General features: G+C 42.7%; 2 protein-coding genes and 1 long non-coding RNA gene across 3 annotated transcripts in view; 2 read left to right on the top strand and 1 right to left on the bottom strand.

Annotated features, from left to right (window-relative positions):
* Nucleotides 1-15,704, top strand: part of LOC116824511 (uncharacterized) — a 42,622-nt gene extending 26,918 nt beyond the window's left edge. The window contains exon 4 of the long non-coding RNA XR_004373639.2: nt 15,461-15,704. This is a non-coding gene — a long non-coding RNA (uncharacterized LOC116824511). The remainder of the gene's footprint in view (nt 1-15,460) is intronic.
* Nucleotides 1-17,752, bottom strand: part of KIF24 (kinesin family member 24) — a 44,634-nt gene extending 26,882 nt beyond the window's left edge. Inside the window, exons 1-3 of the mRNA XM_032779864.2 lie at nt 17,638-17,752; nt 8,084-8,723; nt 1,330-1,519 (exon numbers count right to left, since the gene is read on the bottom strand). Of these exons, the coding sequence (XP_032635755.1) occupies nt 1,330-1,519; nt 8,084-8,709 (816 nt within the window). The 5' untranslated portion in view covers nt 8,710-8,723; nt 17,638-17,752. The remainder of the gene's footprint in view (nt 1-1,329; nt 1,520-8,083; nt 8,724-17,637) is intronic.
* A 224-nt stretch (nt 17,753-17,976) lies between these two features.
* The window catches only part of NUDT2 (nudix hydrolase 2), an 11,503-nt gene continuing 11,389 nt past the window's right edge, over nt 17,977-18,090 (top strand). Inside the window, exon 1 of the mRNA XM_032779865.2 lies at nt 17,977-18,035. The gene's annotated coding sequence lies outside the window, so the exon portion shown is untranslated. The remainder of the gene's footprint in view (nt 18,036-18,090) is intronic.

The raw sequence follows: 18,090 nt of genomic DNA, 5'->3' as shown, positions 1-18,090 counted from the left end.
AACCATTCACATGCAAAGCTGGATTTTACTAGCTGAGAAGCAGAAGAACTCCTGCACTTAGGGCCGGATCCAAAGCCCACTTAAGTCCATAAAAAGATATTTGTTGATTTAATGGACTTTGGATCAGCCCCTTACAGATTTGAAATTTTGCATATTGGGGTAGCTTTATAAGATACACATCTCACTTCAGTGAGAGCCCAGTAGGACAGCATCTATAACATTATACTTTAGCACAGTACAAACAAAACACCACTGGCCAATCTTGAATAGAAGAGTTGCAGAACTGATGACTACATGAATTATGCATAAATGATCCACACTAACATATATGCAAATCTAAATCAGTTTCAGTCAGGCTATGGCATATTTCTGCTTGCACTACAGTGCTTTATAGCAAGATTTGTTTTGACAGTATTGCCAGAATATAATTTAGTTGGGGAGATTTATTTCAGCATTTAGATGCCAAGGTGATAGGCATTTATATAGCACCTAAGATAGCTAGCTATGTGGCGACTGAGGGAGTGGAATTACAGCATGTATCGGACTGCAAAAGGTGTTATATGAACAGGTGCCTGAGAGAGTTAGCAAACTTAATTTTACTACCCTGTCCAGTTGTTGCCAGTCCTCCGATTATAAAAATAACACACACTCGGTCAGGATAGCTTGCTGCTCTCTAGAAATCAGTTCTGTTGCTGGTGCTGTCAGTCAGAATGAGAATTTGAACTATGGCAGCAGAAGGTACCCAGGATTTAGAAACAAAGACCAAATGAGAACTGCACTTTGAAAAGCATTTGACTCTGGCATGAGGGAAAACTAGGAAAGGAGCAGAAGACGTGTGTGACTCATTACAATAGAACTACTGCACTGAAGCCCTGTGGAAAGGAGCTATAGGGAACTCAGCAGGCAACTGCATTCTAACCCTGCTTTTGGCAGAGGGTCCTCTTTTGGCACCCAGGGAGCAGAAAAAGCACGTTCATTTTTCGAGAAGCAAGGCAGACAGGGAGCAAATGATAGTTTTTAGAGAAAAAAGGTGTTTATTGGGGATTACAATTCTGGGCTCATTTCTCCTCTCACACATTGGTGTAAATTAAGAGTAATTCCAATGGGGTAAGTGAGAGAAGAACCCAGACTTTTGTGTTTTAATGTGGAAAAAAAAAAAAAAAAAAAAGATCTTTTTTTATTTCCATTATGGAAATCCCAAGCCTGTTTTCATCTCTCACTTGACTGTTAATGCATTACACTGTCGCTCCACCACTCAGGCAGCTAGCACACTATTCCTACGTATTATAAACGGAAAGGAGTTTTACGGACAAAACAAGCTCACATTACCTGCAAAATGTATTGGGTAAGATCGACAGCCTCCTTCTTCTCATGGAGAAGAAGAGTTTCTTTATCTTCCACTCTGATGATATTAACTTCCCCCCGCCGCTCCTCTCTCAGGCCCAGCGGGCGTTTTCTGACACACACTCGGATTTTGTCAGTCTCTGTCCACGGCACCTCCTTCTCAGAGGTACTAGATCTAGAACACAGGATCACAAATTTGTGTTTAAAAAAGAGGATGCTAGACAATTCAAATTATCCATGGGCTTGGCCATAAACTCAACTTTTAGCGGTTACTGTTTAGTGAAGCTAGCCCTGTTCCTCTCATTTTGAAAGATCTCCAGGAACTGGATATTATATATGTCAGTGATCCCCAACCTTTCTGTGGCCAGCAGCACATTCATGTTTTCAGAAGAGTGTGGCGGGCGCCAACAATTACTCACATACAGGGCCAGCTCCAGGCACCAGCTGAACAAGCACGTGCCTGGGGCAGCACATGCTACGGGATGGCATTTCGTCCATTCTGCAGAGTCGGAGTGGTTTTTTTTGTGTGTGTGTTTTTTGGCGCCAGTTCTGGGCAGTGCAGAGAGAAGCTGGAGAGAAGCTGGGAGGACAGAGAACACTGGTGCCCACAGCCTGCAGCCTCTGAGTAATCTGTCCCCAGCAGGCATGGGGCCCCGGCTTCTCTCCCTTGCTGGGCACTAGGCGGACCCTGCACCTGCGGGGGACGGAGAACACCGGCGCCTGCAGCCTCAGAGAAGCCGGAGAGAAGCGGCAGCCCCGCGCCTGCCAGGGACCGCGAACACCAGCACCCGCAGTCTGCAGCCCCGGAGAAGCCGGAGAGAAGCGGCAGCCCCTCGTCTCCCAGGGACCGAGAACACTGGCGCCCGCAGTCTGCAGCCCCGGAGAAGCTGGAGAGAAGCGGCAGGCTCACGCCTGCCAGGAACCAAAAACACCGGCGCCCGCAGCCCCGGAGTTCTCTGTCCCTGGCAGGTGCGGGGCCACAGCTTCTCTCTGGCTTAAGCCGTGGCCCCATTCCTGCCAGGGACCGAGAACACCGGTGCCCATAGCCTGCAGCCCCGGAGTTCTCTGTCTCCAGCAGGCATGGGATTGGAGCTTCTCTCCCCTGCTGGGCACTAGATGGGTGCACATAAATGTCCCGGCGGGAGCCCTGGCACCTGCGGGCACCGCATTGGGGACCACTGATATATGTGAAAGCGTCTATTGTTTCTCTTAAAAGCGGGAATGCAATTCTTGTGGGTACTTTTGTTAAAGTGACAGCACTGATTTTTTTTGTATCTATTTTCCTTGTAATTCTGAGCCTATTGCTGACCCAGCATAACTTTGGGCGTCCACAAACTGATGATCCAAAATAATGCAAGATCCCGTTTTCTGGAGATTGTTCTGACCAGGAATTTCTTTGGACTTTTTCATAATAAGATTGCCCTGCTCCAGATGATGACATATTCTTTGCCTCTCATAATGGAACCAGCTCTCTTAATAGATCTCCACACAGCTTTCATGAATATCGGTCTCTCTTTGTCCTTCTTGAGTACTTTCATTAAGAAACCTGTGGCTCTTGCAGTCTCTTCTCCTGGCCTGAATCTTGTTCTTCTAATCATTCCTTTTCATTTTGGTTAGAGGCTTACACCTTCCCACTACCCGTTTCTCTGTGGAACACCACAAGCTTCTTCCTTTAGCACTCTTTCTTGTCTCACTGCCAGTTTCAGCTGTGGACACAACTTTTGTGTGGTTGGCATCCAACATTATATATCTTTCAACATACCTGCTAATCCTTCTCTTTTCCATCGGCCTGCGTCTCTACTTTGTCAGCTTGTGGCTACACCATAACTTTCTATTACTCAGTGCTTCAGAGACTGAAGTCTAATTAGTTGATAAGAAGCTCCTTCTCCCACATCTGTCACACCCCATAATCCAGATATAACCTAGATTCATAAATTCTAGGACTGGAAGGGACCTTGAGAGGTCATCGAGTCCAGTCCCCTGCCCTCATGGCAGGACCAAATACTGTCTAGACTATCCCTGATAGACATTTATCTAACCTACTCTTAAATATCTCCAGAGATGGAGATTCCACAACCTCCCTAGGCAATTTATTCCAGTGTTTAACCACCCTGACAGTTAGGAACTTTTTCCTAATGTCCAACCTAAATCTCCCTTGCTGCAGTTTAAGCCCATTGCTTCTTGTTCTATCCTTAGAGGCTAAGGTGAACAAGTTTTCTCCCTCCGCCTTATGACACCCTTTTAGATACCTGAAAACTGCTATCATGTCCCCTCTTAATCTTCTCTTTTCCAAACTAAACAAACCCAATTCTTTCAGCCTTCCTTCATAGGTCATGTTCTCTAGACCTTTTATCATTCTTGTTGCTCTTCTCTGGACGCTCTCCAATTTCTCCATCATAGCTTTCCCGGTATCAAAAATCAGTGAACCCTGTGACCAGCCAAGCAACTTGTTAAATGGAGCATTGCCAAGCTTAAGCATGGCTAAAGCGTATATTTCACTTCTACCACCTTAGTGACCCCAAAGGTGGGTGACACTGGCAAAGCCATGGTGGAGCAGAGGTTCAAAATAAGTCTCTGCTGCTCTTCTGGAAACTCACTTTTCAATGGCGAAAGCTTTCGCTTCAAGAGACAAAGATGGTCTTTTATAATGGGGGGGAGACGGAGGGAAGAAACACCAAGAGTTGCTCAAATTCTAAACTTAAAAAAAAAAAGGATGATTCTGATGGATAATGTTTGTAGGCATCACATCTTACTTAAATCATTCCCCTCCCTTCAATCCAGTTCATCAAAACCTCCAAATCCATGATAAATCCATGATGAGGCTTTGTTCACATGAGCTGAGCCACTGCCACATTCAGACAGTTTGTTCCAGTACAAACTGTCTGAATGTGGTGGTGACTCAGCTCTGTTCCAAGGCCATAAATCTCAGTCAAACTTGATTCTGAATGATCTTTTCCTCCCACATTTCCCTTGGCTGTATATCTGCCCATTACCATCCTTATGTTGTTGCTAGAATTCATATCTCTTTGACCCTTACATTCTTATCACATAATAATTAGTTGTAGTAGGACAGTAGCACCCACAATGTGCAAGGTGCTGTATAACCTGATCATGAGACATTGTCTATAACCTGAAATGCTCAGTCTAAGAAGAGCTAAGAAGGAGAGGGGTACGATCTATAATCAGAGCAGTTGTGTTGCCTGCCAAGTCTACTTCAACTCTCTTCCCACCACCCTAAGAGACATTAAGGGTATGGCTACACTACCCAGCAGATTGGTGGGCAGTGATCGATCCAGTAGGGTCAACCTCCAAGCGCTCTCCCCTTGACTCCTGTACTCCAGCTCGGCAAGATGCACAGGCAGAGTCGAAGGGAGAGCAACAGCAGTCAACTCAACGCGGTGAAGACACCACGGTAAGTTGATCTAAGTACGTTGACTAAGATGCATAACTTAGATCAATCCCCCCCCAGTGTAGATCAGCTCTAAGTAATTTCTTCTCTAGCTGATTAACCAACTATGTAAAGCACCTTGACATACGATGTATGGAAGATGCTGTCATTAAAATAAAGTGTGTCATTTCCAATTTTCCATTTTTTAAGCACTCTTCAGCCAAATGAAAAATGATTTTCCACCTGGCTCTGAATGTGAATTAGTCAGTAACTATCATTTTAATCAAACCCTTGCCTTACCTGAAAGTAAAATTTCTGTCCTGATGTCCAAAAGCTCTTTCAAAATCTTTTAATGCACAACTTTAAAGCAAACATGCACTAGACTTCCATTATATTAAAAACAACAATATAACAAGGGTATTTGTACCAGCTCTTCCACTTTTATTGGGACTATAGGCTCGTGATTTCAATGCTATTGTATTGCCAGTTTTGATTAACCTAAAAGTACAGTGCTCAGACATAAATGTTAAGAGCTATTCTCTCAAGGGGAAAAGAGGTTTCCATTCAAATACAGGGCTTGATTTATAACTCTTAGTCAAACATGTATTCCCATCAATTTTCCTCAGTAGAACTTCTCACATAAATAAGGATTACAGTCTCTATATTTGAATGGAAACCTCTTCACCCTTGAGAGAACATTACAGTTGAGATCATCTGACATGCTTGAGATAAAAGTCCCTTCCTGATACAGGGGGTCCCTGGTGTACATTTGGGTTGCATTCCTGAAAAAGGCGATGGATACTGAAACAACGGATACCAGGGAATTTTTCCCCGTAAGAAACAATGGCCCACCCCGCTTCTTCCCGTGGAGTTCTGCCCCCTTCTTTGAGCGCACCCTGTCCCCGCTCCTTCCTGTCCCTCTCAGCACCTCCTAAGCGCCAGGGGAAACACCGAAAGAAAAGCCATGCAAAAGGTGAAGCGACAGATATACAGATCGGAACCGATGTGAATCGGAACATGTTCCCCTATTGATGAGCGACAGATGTGTGAAAGGATGGATAAGGGGGAGATGTATACTGGGAACCCTCTGTATAACCAGGATGATGCTAGGGGCCAGATGTTCTCAGTGAAGGATCACTAGTTCTGGAACTTACTTCCCAGCTCAGTTACCAGAGCCTGGATTTGGTGACTTTCAGGACACAATGAATAAGTCACCTCTTCTCCCAGGCTTTTTCTGGATGCTGAGGAAGCAGGGAAAATTAGTGAGGGATTCATGAAAACGAATGCTCAAAGCCTTAATGGAGACCTTATTGATGTTAGAGATGGGATTTTTAGAAGTTCTGTTTTGTTGAGAGACATTTTATTACATATACTTTGTACTGGATGAAAGTTTCTGTTTTAATTCCATGTACTGCACTTGGCATTTAAGACAGATTTATAGGAAATCTAAACAATAATGGTTCTGTTCTCAGATGGCATTGAGATGTATTTTATATTATTTTCAAAAGAAGAAAGGCAATTGGGAGCCTGGCAGAGGCAATAAGGGCAGAAGAAACTTACAAGTGACCCTGTCTGCTAACATTAACATTAAATCATTTGCTATGAGCAAGAGAAAAACATTAACAAGAGTTATTTATGTTTCTGTATGCTTAGTTTTATGACATCATTTTACAGTGTTCCTGACAGCTGAGAATGTAGTAATATTTGCCTTTTGGTACCTAGCCCCATTCAACCTATTCTCTCTCATTCACTACTGAAGTGTAAACTCCCACTTTTGATTGGCCCAAGATGCCAGCCTCCATTACCCATTATTAGATTTTCAAACAAGTACCTTTGTGTTTTCTCCAGTGATGCCCCTCACCTTTTGGAGGAGCTTCCCATAAATATTCACAAAGCCACCTCATTATCTACCTTCACTCCCTCCTTAAAACTCTCTAACGACGTCAGCTGCTGGTGTGCCCGCCATGCTGACCTAGAGTGTCTCATTGTTTCCTTGGACTCCTCTATCTATAGCCATCTTGTCTTAGACTATAAACTCTTTGGGGCAGGGACTGTCTTTTTGTTCTGTCTTTGTATAACACCTAGTACAATGTGGTCCTGATCCTTGACTAGGGCTTCTAAATATTACAGTAATACAAACGGGAATAATAATAAATATTACTTCATTTTATCAAAAATCCATTTATAAGTCGGAAAAAATAGATTTAAATATGATGTGGATTAAAAATTCTCCATGCCAAAGTATGTTTCACATCATTTTCCAGCAGTACAGCTGTAAAACTAGCTTTTGACAGCGACTCAGTCTTGGGCAGTTTATAAACATCATGTCGTTGTAGACTCTGCCAAGCCCATAAAGGTATTTTCAGAAATATTCTGTATAATGTAGTGCTTTTGGTTTTGATTTGGATTTGTGTGCATGGAAATATTCCAAGCAAAATAAGAGAGAATGCTAACAGGTTTTCAAATGTATTTCCAGTAAAACGTAATGCTCTTTGAGAAACACAGGGGCATTATACACACTAAATTTTTACCTCTAGAGACTCTGGTTCAAATTCTGATTTAGTTCACAAATGAAAATGACTGTGTTGGTTTCCTCTAGTCTCATCTATGCACATCATAAAATACCCAAGACTTAAGAAATGCCCTATATTGGAACAGCATGGAGGTGGTCAGTAACTCAGTACGGAGGTGTATTGGCAGAGCAGCATGGGAGTTCCATGACTGGATTAACTTGGGAGTGCTGCAGCTCAGCAAGGAAGTTCATCAGCTGGTCTCCATGCAGGTGATGTTTATACAGTACTTGCCTGCACCCTGCCCAGTCTAAGCCAATACTCTTAGTTCTTAATTTTCATAAACATTAAATTTATCCAGATTCTTTTTTAAAGTGATACCTTGGGAGTTCCCTTAAAAAACTATATCCACTGTAATGTGTATCACTTTTACTGGGGAAAACTTGTGACAGTTTGTGTTCAGCTTGGAGTGCAATATTTTCTGAAAAAACAGTTTTAATTATGCAAGATGACTATACTGAAAAATATGAGAAACTGACCAGAACAAAGGGAAAATGAAAGCATAAGCAATGCAAGATACTAAAGCTTATTCTTAGCCAATTCTGGTAAATAGCAGTTGGTGAATTCAATCTTTTTTATCAGTGTTGGAAAGTCCCAAGTGCTAATTAATGCTTCCCTCCCCACAGGATTTTCGATCATCCTTGTAGAAGTTATGCATTGTTTGATTCTAGTTATACATGTTAATTTAGAGTCTACGAAGAAGGATCTTCCTTTTTAAGCTCCTAAAGGAGTGATTAATTGTGCCAGTTAACTCCAAACATAGTGAAATAAAAGTTATTACCTGATACAAGAATGAGGTAGTCCATAATTATACCCAGAAATATGAGTCACTCTCTGTATGATGGGAGCTTCAGAATCCCCCAACAGGTGGGCAATATTATTTGATGAATATATTGTAGGACAGTCCAGTTCATTTTGCGTGCATGTTCCAGGAACATTCAGGATCTCTCTTTTGGTTATTTTATTGTCCTCTGAGTCCTCTGGTAGAACATGTCCTAAGATTTCCACCAAACTTTCCTTCTCTTTGTTAGTACAGAAATCAGAGAAACTCTGCAATTCAAGTTCACAGTCTTTAACTGCTCCATCCTTTTTCTCAAAGAGGGACTCAAAATGTAGTTGTCTACGAGGACCTGACCTGGTCACCTGAGGTTGGATGTAGAGGTCACATGGTTGAAAATCTTGCTTGGTTGTGCCTGCTCCTTCCTCTTCTTCCTGCATAATTTTGATGATTCTAATGAGTTGAAAGAGGCGCTTGCGATCATTCATGTTATGTATCCCTAGTTTGGCATAATCTTTCATGGCAATCTTGGCTAGTTCATCTATCTTCTGAAGGCCAAGGGCAACAAACTGAGGATAATATTTTTCAAGTTCTGCCTCACAAAGACATTCGTACAGACACGATGCCATCTTCAATTTAAGCTCTATTAGAAATCAAACAAAGGAAACATTAGATCCATACAAAACAGTCAGTCATAGCTGAGAAAGGTAACAAAGAAAAAACATAGCATTTCCCCAGCTATCTATAGATGTTATTATCTACAACTAGGCTAGGCACAAGTTAAAATCCGGGCTGCCATAGATTGAATTGTCTAACATTATGAAATGTAGTAACTGGAAAAAATATACCAAATAAAGGGAAAGCAAATTATTTCTATACATACAAAAATGTACAATAAAACATACAGAGATATACACATATCTACAGTCACTTACTGCTGCAGACTCCCTGCACTTGTGATGTCTATTCAATGAATGCCACAGGCTACTGAAACCTAGTCCACCAGCTACAGAATGTAACATGCCTAATTTTAGATGCTCAACTTAATGTCCAGGCATGTGGTCCTACTGATACCCATGATTAATTAACAAAAGTATAAGAAATGGATAAGGACAGATTCAAAGATCAAGCCTAAAAGACAAAGGATTATTATATGTATTATATCTAGAATACACACACTACAGCATCGGCATAGTTACATGTTTTCTTTTAAGTTTAGATTTCCTGTGTATACTGGGGATCAAGTGAATTTTCTCAGCCGTATTTGACAGGAACATATTATCCATAAACTGAAATGTATTGTAGTCTCTCCAAATCTGTATAAAGTTATTGGAACTCCATACTCAGGTTTTCTGGAAATATTTGAAAAATATCCAGCATTGTAATTAAATGTGGAAATTACTTTCAATTCTCAAACCTTTGTCTTCCTACCATGATGTATTTTGCAAATGTTTAAGAATTTTGGCAGATGTTAATCGTGCTGGAAATACTTATTGTACAAGACAAACAAATCCTAACATTACCTATATCTTTTGCCTACCGAATATATGAAAATATCTTTCTAGATGTTTGTACAGTACCTAAAACCAATGGGGCTTCACTCCTGACTGGAGACTTCTGACTGTTAACAAATAAGAAATTGTGTGTTACTAAAAGCTGTCTCCCCCAGCAATGCTGGTTACATTCATTTCCACAGCAATGTATTGTTTAAGAAAATAAACTTGCTGGAAACAAAACCCAAATCTTCACCTGCTATCATTAAAATTTATGGCAAACTAAGTCTGTCTAGTGAAAATATACTTTTTGTCTAATAATATGCTGACTGAATAGGATATTACAGAAATTTAAAAGCTGCATTAGACTTAGGAGCAGGGATCTGATTTATAAAGAAGGATCAACCAGAATAAAATTACCAGTGGCTGAACAATAAAACTTAACAAGTTTGAAGGCAAAACCACTGTTAAATGGGGAGTACTAATCAATGTTTCGGTGGGAAATTCCAAGAAAAGACAGAGCTGCGGCTGAGATTATTAATTCCTCAGGGAAAAAAAGAACAGAGAATTAAAAGAAAAAGGTGTGAGAAATCCAATAGCTCCAGTAGTATGGCCACCACATACAGTATGGGTGGAATGTTTAAAAGCACTCAGCATTCTGCTAACTTTACTATTTTGGAAGTTAATGGGAGAAAAGTTAAGCCATCATTATCCCAGCCTATATGTTCAAACAGTAACTCTAGTTAGGATCCCATTCACTGGTACAGATGACCTTGTCTGTGTGGCGGAAAAAGTAAATGGAACGCAAGGCTGGCAAACTAATTTCAGACACCAAAAATCATAGATGTTCAAGATGGACAAGATCTGTTAGATTCCATGTTGGCCATTTCCTGTTTGCCAGTGCAGGATTATGCCCTAGATTATATTTACCATGTTTATATTATATATAATATTAAACACAAACACATTAACAGCAGCACAAAAGCCAGTTACACTATTTACTCCCATATAACTGAATTGGGTTCAGCTTTGTGGAGAGTGAAAAAAGAAGGGAAAATAGGTAGACTTGCCTGGGGACAGAAATTATTAGATTTTTTTTTAAAGTTCCAAGATTCTATAAGAAATTAAGTTTTTTATAAATATTTCATGATGAAATGTACCAAGAGTTGAATGCATTCTTCCCCGCAAAAGGATAATTTAATTGATGTAATCTTTTTAGGCATCAAGAAGAGTACAAGTTTTGATTTTCAAACAAAAATTCAATTCTTCAAGAAAATTGCTTTTTTGTTTCATTTCTTGAGAGAAGCTAGCCCAGTTATTTACATGTTTTCTAGAAACCCACATTGTTAACTGCAGTGCCATCTGCTGGTGAAGGAGACTTCCCAGATTTTCCTATCATAAATAACCATCAGTCTTGAGTTTTCATCAGGATGCAAGTACATTTATTTTGTACACATCAGGCAATGATATTCTCTCAAGCAAAAATCTAAAACAACATACTTCACTACAATATTTGAATATCAAAGCCTGGTCCTGCTCCCACTGAAGTCAATGGCACAACTTCCACTGGTTTCACTGGGAACAGGATTGAGCCCCAAACCTAGGATCTGTTAAAATATTTGATTATGAAATACATTTGGAAAAAGGGGAGCTGTTTCTGTGTAAGTAGAGTTTTCTATCAAAACATATTTATAAGGACAAGCCACATCAGGTGTAGGGAGCAATTTGTCACTCAATTTGTTTTAGATTTCTGTTCTTCATAGAAACACAGGGCGCTTTGCAACTCTTTGCAATTCAGTGGTTGCCATTCACATCTTTGGTTGGCACAAAGATTCAGCTTCATTTTGCAATGCTCACATTCTTCTCATGCAAAGTGACACAGTTGCTTTGACAGAAGATACTGAAACAGGCCTGTCATATCAAAAATGAAACACATTGAGTCTGTTACCTACAGTACCCTAGTTATTTTAATATACATGCAACCTGACAGAGGGATAGTTATTGACTCATCTAAGGGTACGTCTACACTGCACGATTATTTCGAATTAGCTTAAACCGATATTACAAAACAGATCTAATAAAATCGGTTTAGCGCGTCCACAGTGGGATCCCGAAATCGATTGTTTGCGTCCATGGTCCAAAGCTACCATCGATTTCAGGAGCGGTGCACTGTGGGTAGCTGTTCCTCAGCTATCCCATAGTTCCCACTTCCGTGTTGAGAGCACAGTGCCTGATGGGGCAGAAAACATTGCCCCGAGTGGTGCTGGGTACAGCCTCACCCCTCCCTTTGTGAAGGCAGCAGACAACCCTTTGGCGCCTTTTTCGCGGAGTGCATTGAGCAAACGCCATAGCACAGCAATCTTTCCCTTTTTTTTTTCACGTGGTGGTGGGGGGAAATAAACTGAGGAGCTGTTCCCTGAACCACGCCAGACACTGTGTTTGAACCTACAGACATTGGGAGCTCAGCCAAGAATGCAAATAATTTTCAGAGACTGCTGTGGACTGTGGGATAGCTGGAGTCCTCAGTACCCCCTCCCTCCCTTCATGAGCGTCCATTTGAGTCTCTGGCTTCCCGTTACGCTTGTCACACAGCGCTGTGTATCCTGGAGTTTTTTATTCAAACGCTTTGGCATTTCGTGTTCTGTAACGGAGCTGGATACAACAGATTTGTCTCCCCATACAGCGATCAGACCTAGTATCTCCCGTACGGTCTATGCTGGAGCTCTTTTTCGATTTCAAACTGCATCGCCAGCCGTGCTGATCAGAGCTCCACGCTGGGCAAGCAGGAAATGTAATTCAAAAGTTCGCGGGGCTTTTCCTGTTTACCTGCCCGCTGCATCCGAGTTCAGATTGCTGTCCAGAGCGGTCAGTGCTGCACTCTGGGATGCCGCCCGGAGGCCAATAACGTCGATTTCCGTCCACATGAACCCTAATCCGAGTTATCACTATCGAATTTAGCGCTACTCCTCTCGTTTGGGAGGAGTTCCGAAATCGATTTAAGGAGCCGTTTAACTCGATATTAATGACGACATCGTGTGAACGGATACAGCGTTAAATCGGTATATCGGCCATTAAACCGATTTAAAGTCGCAGTGTAGACCTGGCCTAAGTCTCAGATTTGAAACACCCAGGATCTCTGGTTTAGGGACAATTCAGCCCATTATCCTTAAATGAAAGGTAAGCTGAGTTCCATACAATTTGCTTTATGTATTTTGGGGTCTTTCAGACAAGATCTTAAAATGTGAGAGCCTGTCTGCTGTGCATGGATATTAAAAATGCCATGGTATTTTGGTATAAGAGAGGCTTGTTGGAATGTCCTCAGCCAAAGTGTTACACACACACAGTGGAGTGCTGTGTGCCAAATAACCATTTGGCTCCATTTCAGTACCAATATATGTAAGTTGAAAAGCATTATGAAAATATAAAACAATATCATCATAACCTATATCCAAAACTTAGAGTAAAGTGCTACGTTTTCTTATACTATTAACTAATCTTCTGACAATCCTGTGGCTGTTATACTTGTTGGAACAGATAGCTAATATACATATAAGCAAAACAACAGAAAAATAGAGAGGTAATGCAGTACTTTCGTTTTATATCATGGTGGCATCATAATCATAGAATCACACCATGAATGGTTTGTCATCAGAAAAGAATTCCAGTGCGTGGTATTAGATTTTTGCTTTTCTAAAAAAAGACATACAGATAGAGAAAAGCTGGGCACAGGAGTGGATGCCAATGGAAACCTTGTTTTCAGAAGCCAGGGAATTTGTCTCTAAACAATCCTCCTCTTGGCACAAAATTGTGCTCTAGGATTAGAGCCATCGTTAAAAAATGTTTCTAAAAATAATAACCATAATCATAAATTAGCTCGTATAGACCTTCTCATCCACAGCTCTCAAAGTACTTCACAAACCAGAGTCTCCTTATCCCCTTTTCAGACATGCGGAAATGAAGCACAAAGTGGTGACAACCTTAAAAATGTGAACAAATGCAATGATGCCTTTCAAATCGACAGGTGTGAGGGAGGCCTGAAATGTCTGCCTTCAAGTCAGTGGGGTGTTAACTCTAAAGCTTAATGTATGCAGTGTTGTTCTAGCCATGTTGGTCCCAGAATATTAGAAAGACAAGGTGGATGAGGTAAACTTGAAAGCTTGTCTCTCTCACCAACAGATATTGGTCAAATAAAAGATATTACGTTACCCACCTTGTCTCTTTAAATCTTACTGATAGTTTAATTGTTAATGTTTTACTCATGGTGATTTTAGCTGATGTCAGACAGGTTAACTAATAGTTGGTGATCTATGTCCTTCAACACCAGTACCTTGTTTACCTATGTATTTGCATGGTGCCTATCACTGCAGTGTCCCCAGCTTTTTAAACTACTTTTAAAAAACAAGTTAATGAAAGTGAGGAACTGGGAGACAGAATAGGCAAGTCCTATGCATGCTACCTCTCCAGCTCACAGTTCTGCCAACACATCTCACTTGTCATCTGCAAGGTACTACTCCAGCCTGAAGCTCTCTTGAGCACAGACTGCTAAGCATGCCAAAGTGCTTGGTGGTTTTATGAAGTATATAAATCGGGAACTAGAATTAGACCAGTCTAGCCAGACAATTCTGCATTGGCCTTGGGTTCAAGGGTAGAGATAAACTACATGACCTCATAGATCTCACTCCATCGCCACCTTCTTTGAACTCCAAACTGATTTTCAGCTGTAGCCCAAGGCTGAATCTGAACTCAGGACTCTAGAGGTGAAAGGCTAGTGCAGTGGTCCCCAAACTGTGGGGTTTGCCTAGGGGGGCACAAAGGAATGTTGAAGAGGGCATGCGGCAGTGCCCGGCCCAGCCCCCACAAACGTGAGGAGTGAGCGCAATGCTTCCAGCCTCACTCTGCTGCCAGACCATCTCCACCTCTGCCATGTTCAGCCCCCAGTCCTGTTCCACTTCCAGGCCCAGCTCTGCCTTCACCCCAAATACGTCCCCAGTAATGGAGAGGAGGGTCAGACATGCAGAGATTCCATTAATGGTAAGGGGGAGCGTGACTGGAAAAGTTTGCACACTTCTGGACAAGTGCACTATCCAATTACACTTTTCAAGGTATTTTACACTTCTCTGACCATTTATAGCTCCCTATCATTTTATCAATTATTATGATCTGTATTACATCAGTGGCTAGAGGTGCCAGCCACAGCAAGGCTCCATTGTGCTAAGCACTGTACAAGACGTATAGTAAAGGACAGTCCCTCCAACAAAGAGCTCACGATTGTAGTGAACACAAAATGCAACAGTGGGGGTGGGAACCAAACAGGTGGAGAAGCATGAGAAGGAATGGGGTAACAGTAATATGAGCAAATTTTGCATAAATTAGTTACGTGATTTGTGGATATAAAATACTATCAGAGCAGAGGGCACATTTATAGGGCCACAATATTATACCATGCTACTCACTATGTACTTATGCACATTGATATTATATACTTCTGTCTGTTGCTGGAACAAGAATTAGACAAGCCCATTTTGAAGAAACGGGGAAGAAAGCTGAACACTGGAAAAGGACAACTGTTTACAGATTCTAGTATGAGAAAAGCATTTGGAAGAGGAGCATATATCTTCCATGTTATTCAATAAACATTTTGCATCTGGACAATGAAAAACTATTTCTATCCTCCCCATACACCAAGTTTCCTAATTCCTATGTTACTGATACATTAATGATCATGTCCCAATCTGGTAATCAGACTTCCACTAAATTTAAGTGTGATCTGAAACTGATTAAAAAGCCACAAACAAACACTAATTTTGTTCTTTTGAAATAAATTATGGGATTTTTAATTTACAAAAGCCTGTTAATTATTATAATCATTCTCTCTTATTAATTATAGGCTGATGACCTCAGCAGAAGAGACTCCATTCCACAGCTGATACATGACAACTGCTTAAATCAACAGCTGAATGGAGATGGGAAATGTCCAATAGTCAACCACATGCTAATGAAAAATAATCTGTGGGTTATATTAGGATGCTGATTATTTGAAAATTGTGCCTAGGCTCCTCCTGTGGGCAACGCTTCCAAATGGTTTAGAATGTTTGTTTCATTTTGTAACTACATAAAGGCAAGTTGCTGTATGTTTGTAGTTATCCTTTCACTCTATGTATGTGTTTACTGAATCAGTTTCATAGCAACCAACTTCCTCTGTATTTATAGTTTCCCCAATCCAAAAGCCCCCACATTTCACCAATTGCTTAGATTTGCCAGTTCAGTGGAGAAGAAAAAATCAAAATCAATTTAGGCTCTGTCATGGAGACGCTCTCAGTTGGACAGTTATGAGCAGTTCATCTCATTGCACAGTGCTCTTAAAGAGTGAATGGGTAAGAGGGCATATGGTTTTCAGAGAGGTACATGAATGTGATCCAGTCACTATAGCTAGTGCACACAAAGAGAAAGTGCTAGGCACTCAGAAGTGGTGGGGGCCATAAAAGTAGATAGATTGAGTATGTCAGTGAACTCCTTCAGAGTATGTGAGAAGAAGCATAATTGTTATAAATATGCTATCTAACTGAACAGCATCTATTTCAAACATCTATTAGGCCGTTCCCCTCAGCAGGCTGCATTTCAGTGATTCCTGGGTGTGTATCAGCATATCCATGTGCCGGATGCTTTGAGACGAAAAGACTTAGCTCTACTATTATTCTTAATAATTTATATTATTGTGGCTCCTCATAGCCTGTCATGGCCCAGGACTCCATTGTGCCAGGCATTGTATAAACAGAAGAAAGAGAAAGAGACAGTCCCTACCCCAAATTGCTTACAATCTAAATAAACATTCTGTCATAATGAGCTGAATATAAATCTGAGCAGGCAAATGACCACACTAGGAAGGAAGGAATCCATGGGCCTGACCTCATTTGCATAAAGTAGAGAAAATTGCAGCTAATCTGGTTTTCTTAATAGATATGGGGAGGTGGCAGCCCACCGGAGATTGCAGGAGCCACAATACAATGTCAGGGTAACCAAGAGGATCAAGGCAGAGCACTCCAAGCTGGGTCCAGTAGTCACATCCTTTGTGACACTCAAACTGAATCAGACAATGGGGAGCATCCACTAGGACTTATCACCTCCCTGGCAAAGCTCAGACTGAGATGGGGCAGTGCCCACTGGTACCCATCATCTCTGCAGTGAGGCTCAGATCAAGATGGGGCAGCACCTGCTCAGATCCTGTCTCCACAAGGCAATATCCACAGTGAAATAAGGCACCAATGTTCACATGAGAATGAGGCAATGCATGATGGGACTCGTCGCCTTTTTGGCAGTGCTCAGATCAGTGCTAACTGATCACCATATGCTGGGACGCAATTTTCCTCCAGGTCTGACTGGCAGTGACCTTGGGTTTTTTTCTCCCCCATCTTCCCCTGCAGCATGTAGGCGCAGGCACTTGCCGGGAGTATCTGAGTGTATCTCACTTCATCATTTCCCTGCTGCTGTGCCTCAGTCCCTCCTATACTCTGGTTTTCTGCATGCTATAATACTTTGGTCTCATTTCGAGTGCCGGGAGCTGGGTGGCCTGTGCTAAGCAGGGGTCAGACAAGCTGATCTGGTGGTTGCTGCTGGCCTTGGACTCTGTGTCTCTCTGAGATGGGGCGGCACCTCCTAGTCTCCATGGCGCCATCCGTTCTGGGAAAGGGCAGGGGCAGATCTGGGCCTCCTGGTCTCTGGGGCAGTGTGGGACCCGCTGGTGACATTCACCGGCTCAGGGGGACCCATAAGATGCCTGCTAATGCTGGGATGCAGACAGGCATCCGGACCCACCATCTCCATGGCCAAGGCGATCCAGAGAAGGGGCCCCATTTGACATGCTTGTGTGCGTCATGCTCGGATCGAGGATGGGCAGCGCCCCCCGGCTCCCGCTGTCTCCATGGTAACGCCCAGGACCAAGGCAGGTCAGGGCCCACTGGGCCCATCGTCTCCTTGGCATCTGCACCCTAACCTCCCCCCCACTTGGGGTGCCCTCGCCCTCTGACCCCGCTGCCCTCTGACCCCATGAACCCCCGTGCTACTTACCTGCAAGCAGCACCGCGCCCGCCCTCCCCGGGGCTAGAGCCCGGCAGACTCGTGACTCCCGCCCTGCACAGGCTCTGGCAGCCGTGACTAGGCCGCGTCCCCATAGCAACGCCGCCTGCCCAGTTCGAACGCTCGCGCCCAGATTGGCACCGCCCAGGTCCGGAACAAGCGAATGGGACGCAAAGGAAGGGGCGGAGTTTTTCCCGCTGACCAATCGAAAGCTAGAGGTGTGTGACGAGCCGCCCGAGCTGCCAAATCCCAGCCACAGCGTCCCAAAGCGAGCCTCCCATTGGCTCTTCTCTGCATGTGTGATTGGCTGAGGCTGGTGTCAGTGTGTATCAGCCCTGCCCCTTAACGCTGATTCCTTTTGTCCCGGAAGAGCAGGAGCTGGCAGCCAGGTGAGACGGGAGTGGGGTACGGCGGGCTCGGCTAGGGGGGAGGGCGGGGTTAGGG

Source organism: Chelonoidis abingdonii, chromosome 6 (genome assembly GCF_003597395.2).
Source record: "Chelonoidis abingdonii isolate Lonesome George chromosome 6, CheloAbing_2.0, whole genome shotgun sequence".
NCBI classification, from domain to species: domain Eukaryota; kingdom Metazoa; phylum Chordata; order Testudines; family Testudinidae; genus Chelonoidis; species Chelonoidis abingdonii.
This window is presented reverse-complemented; position numbering and strand designations above follow the sequence as displayed.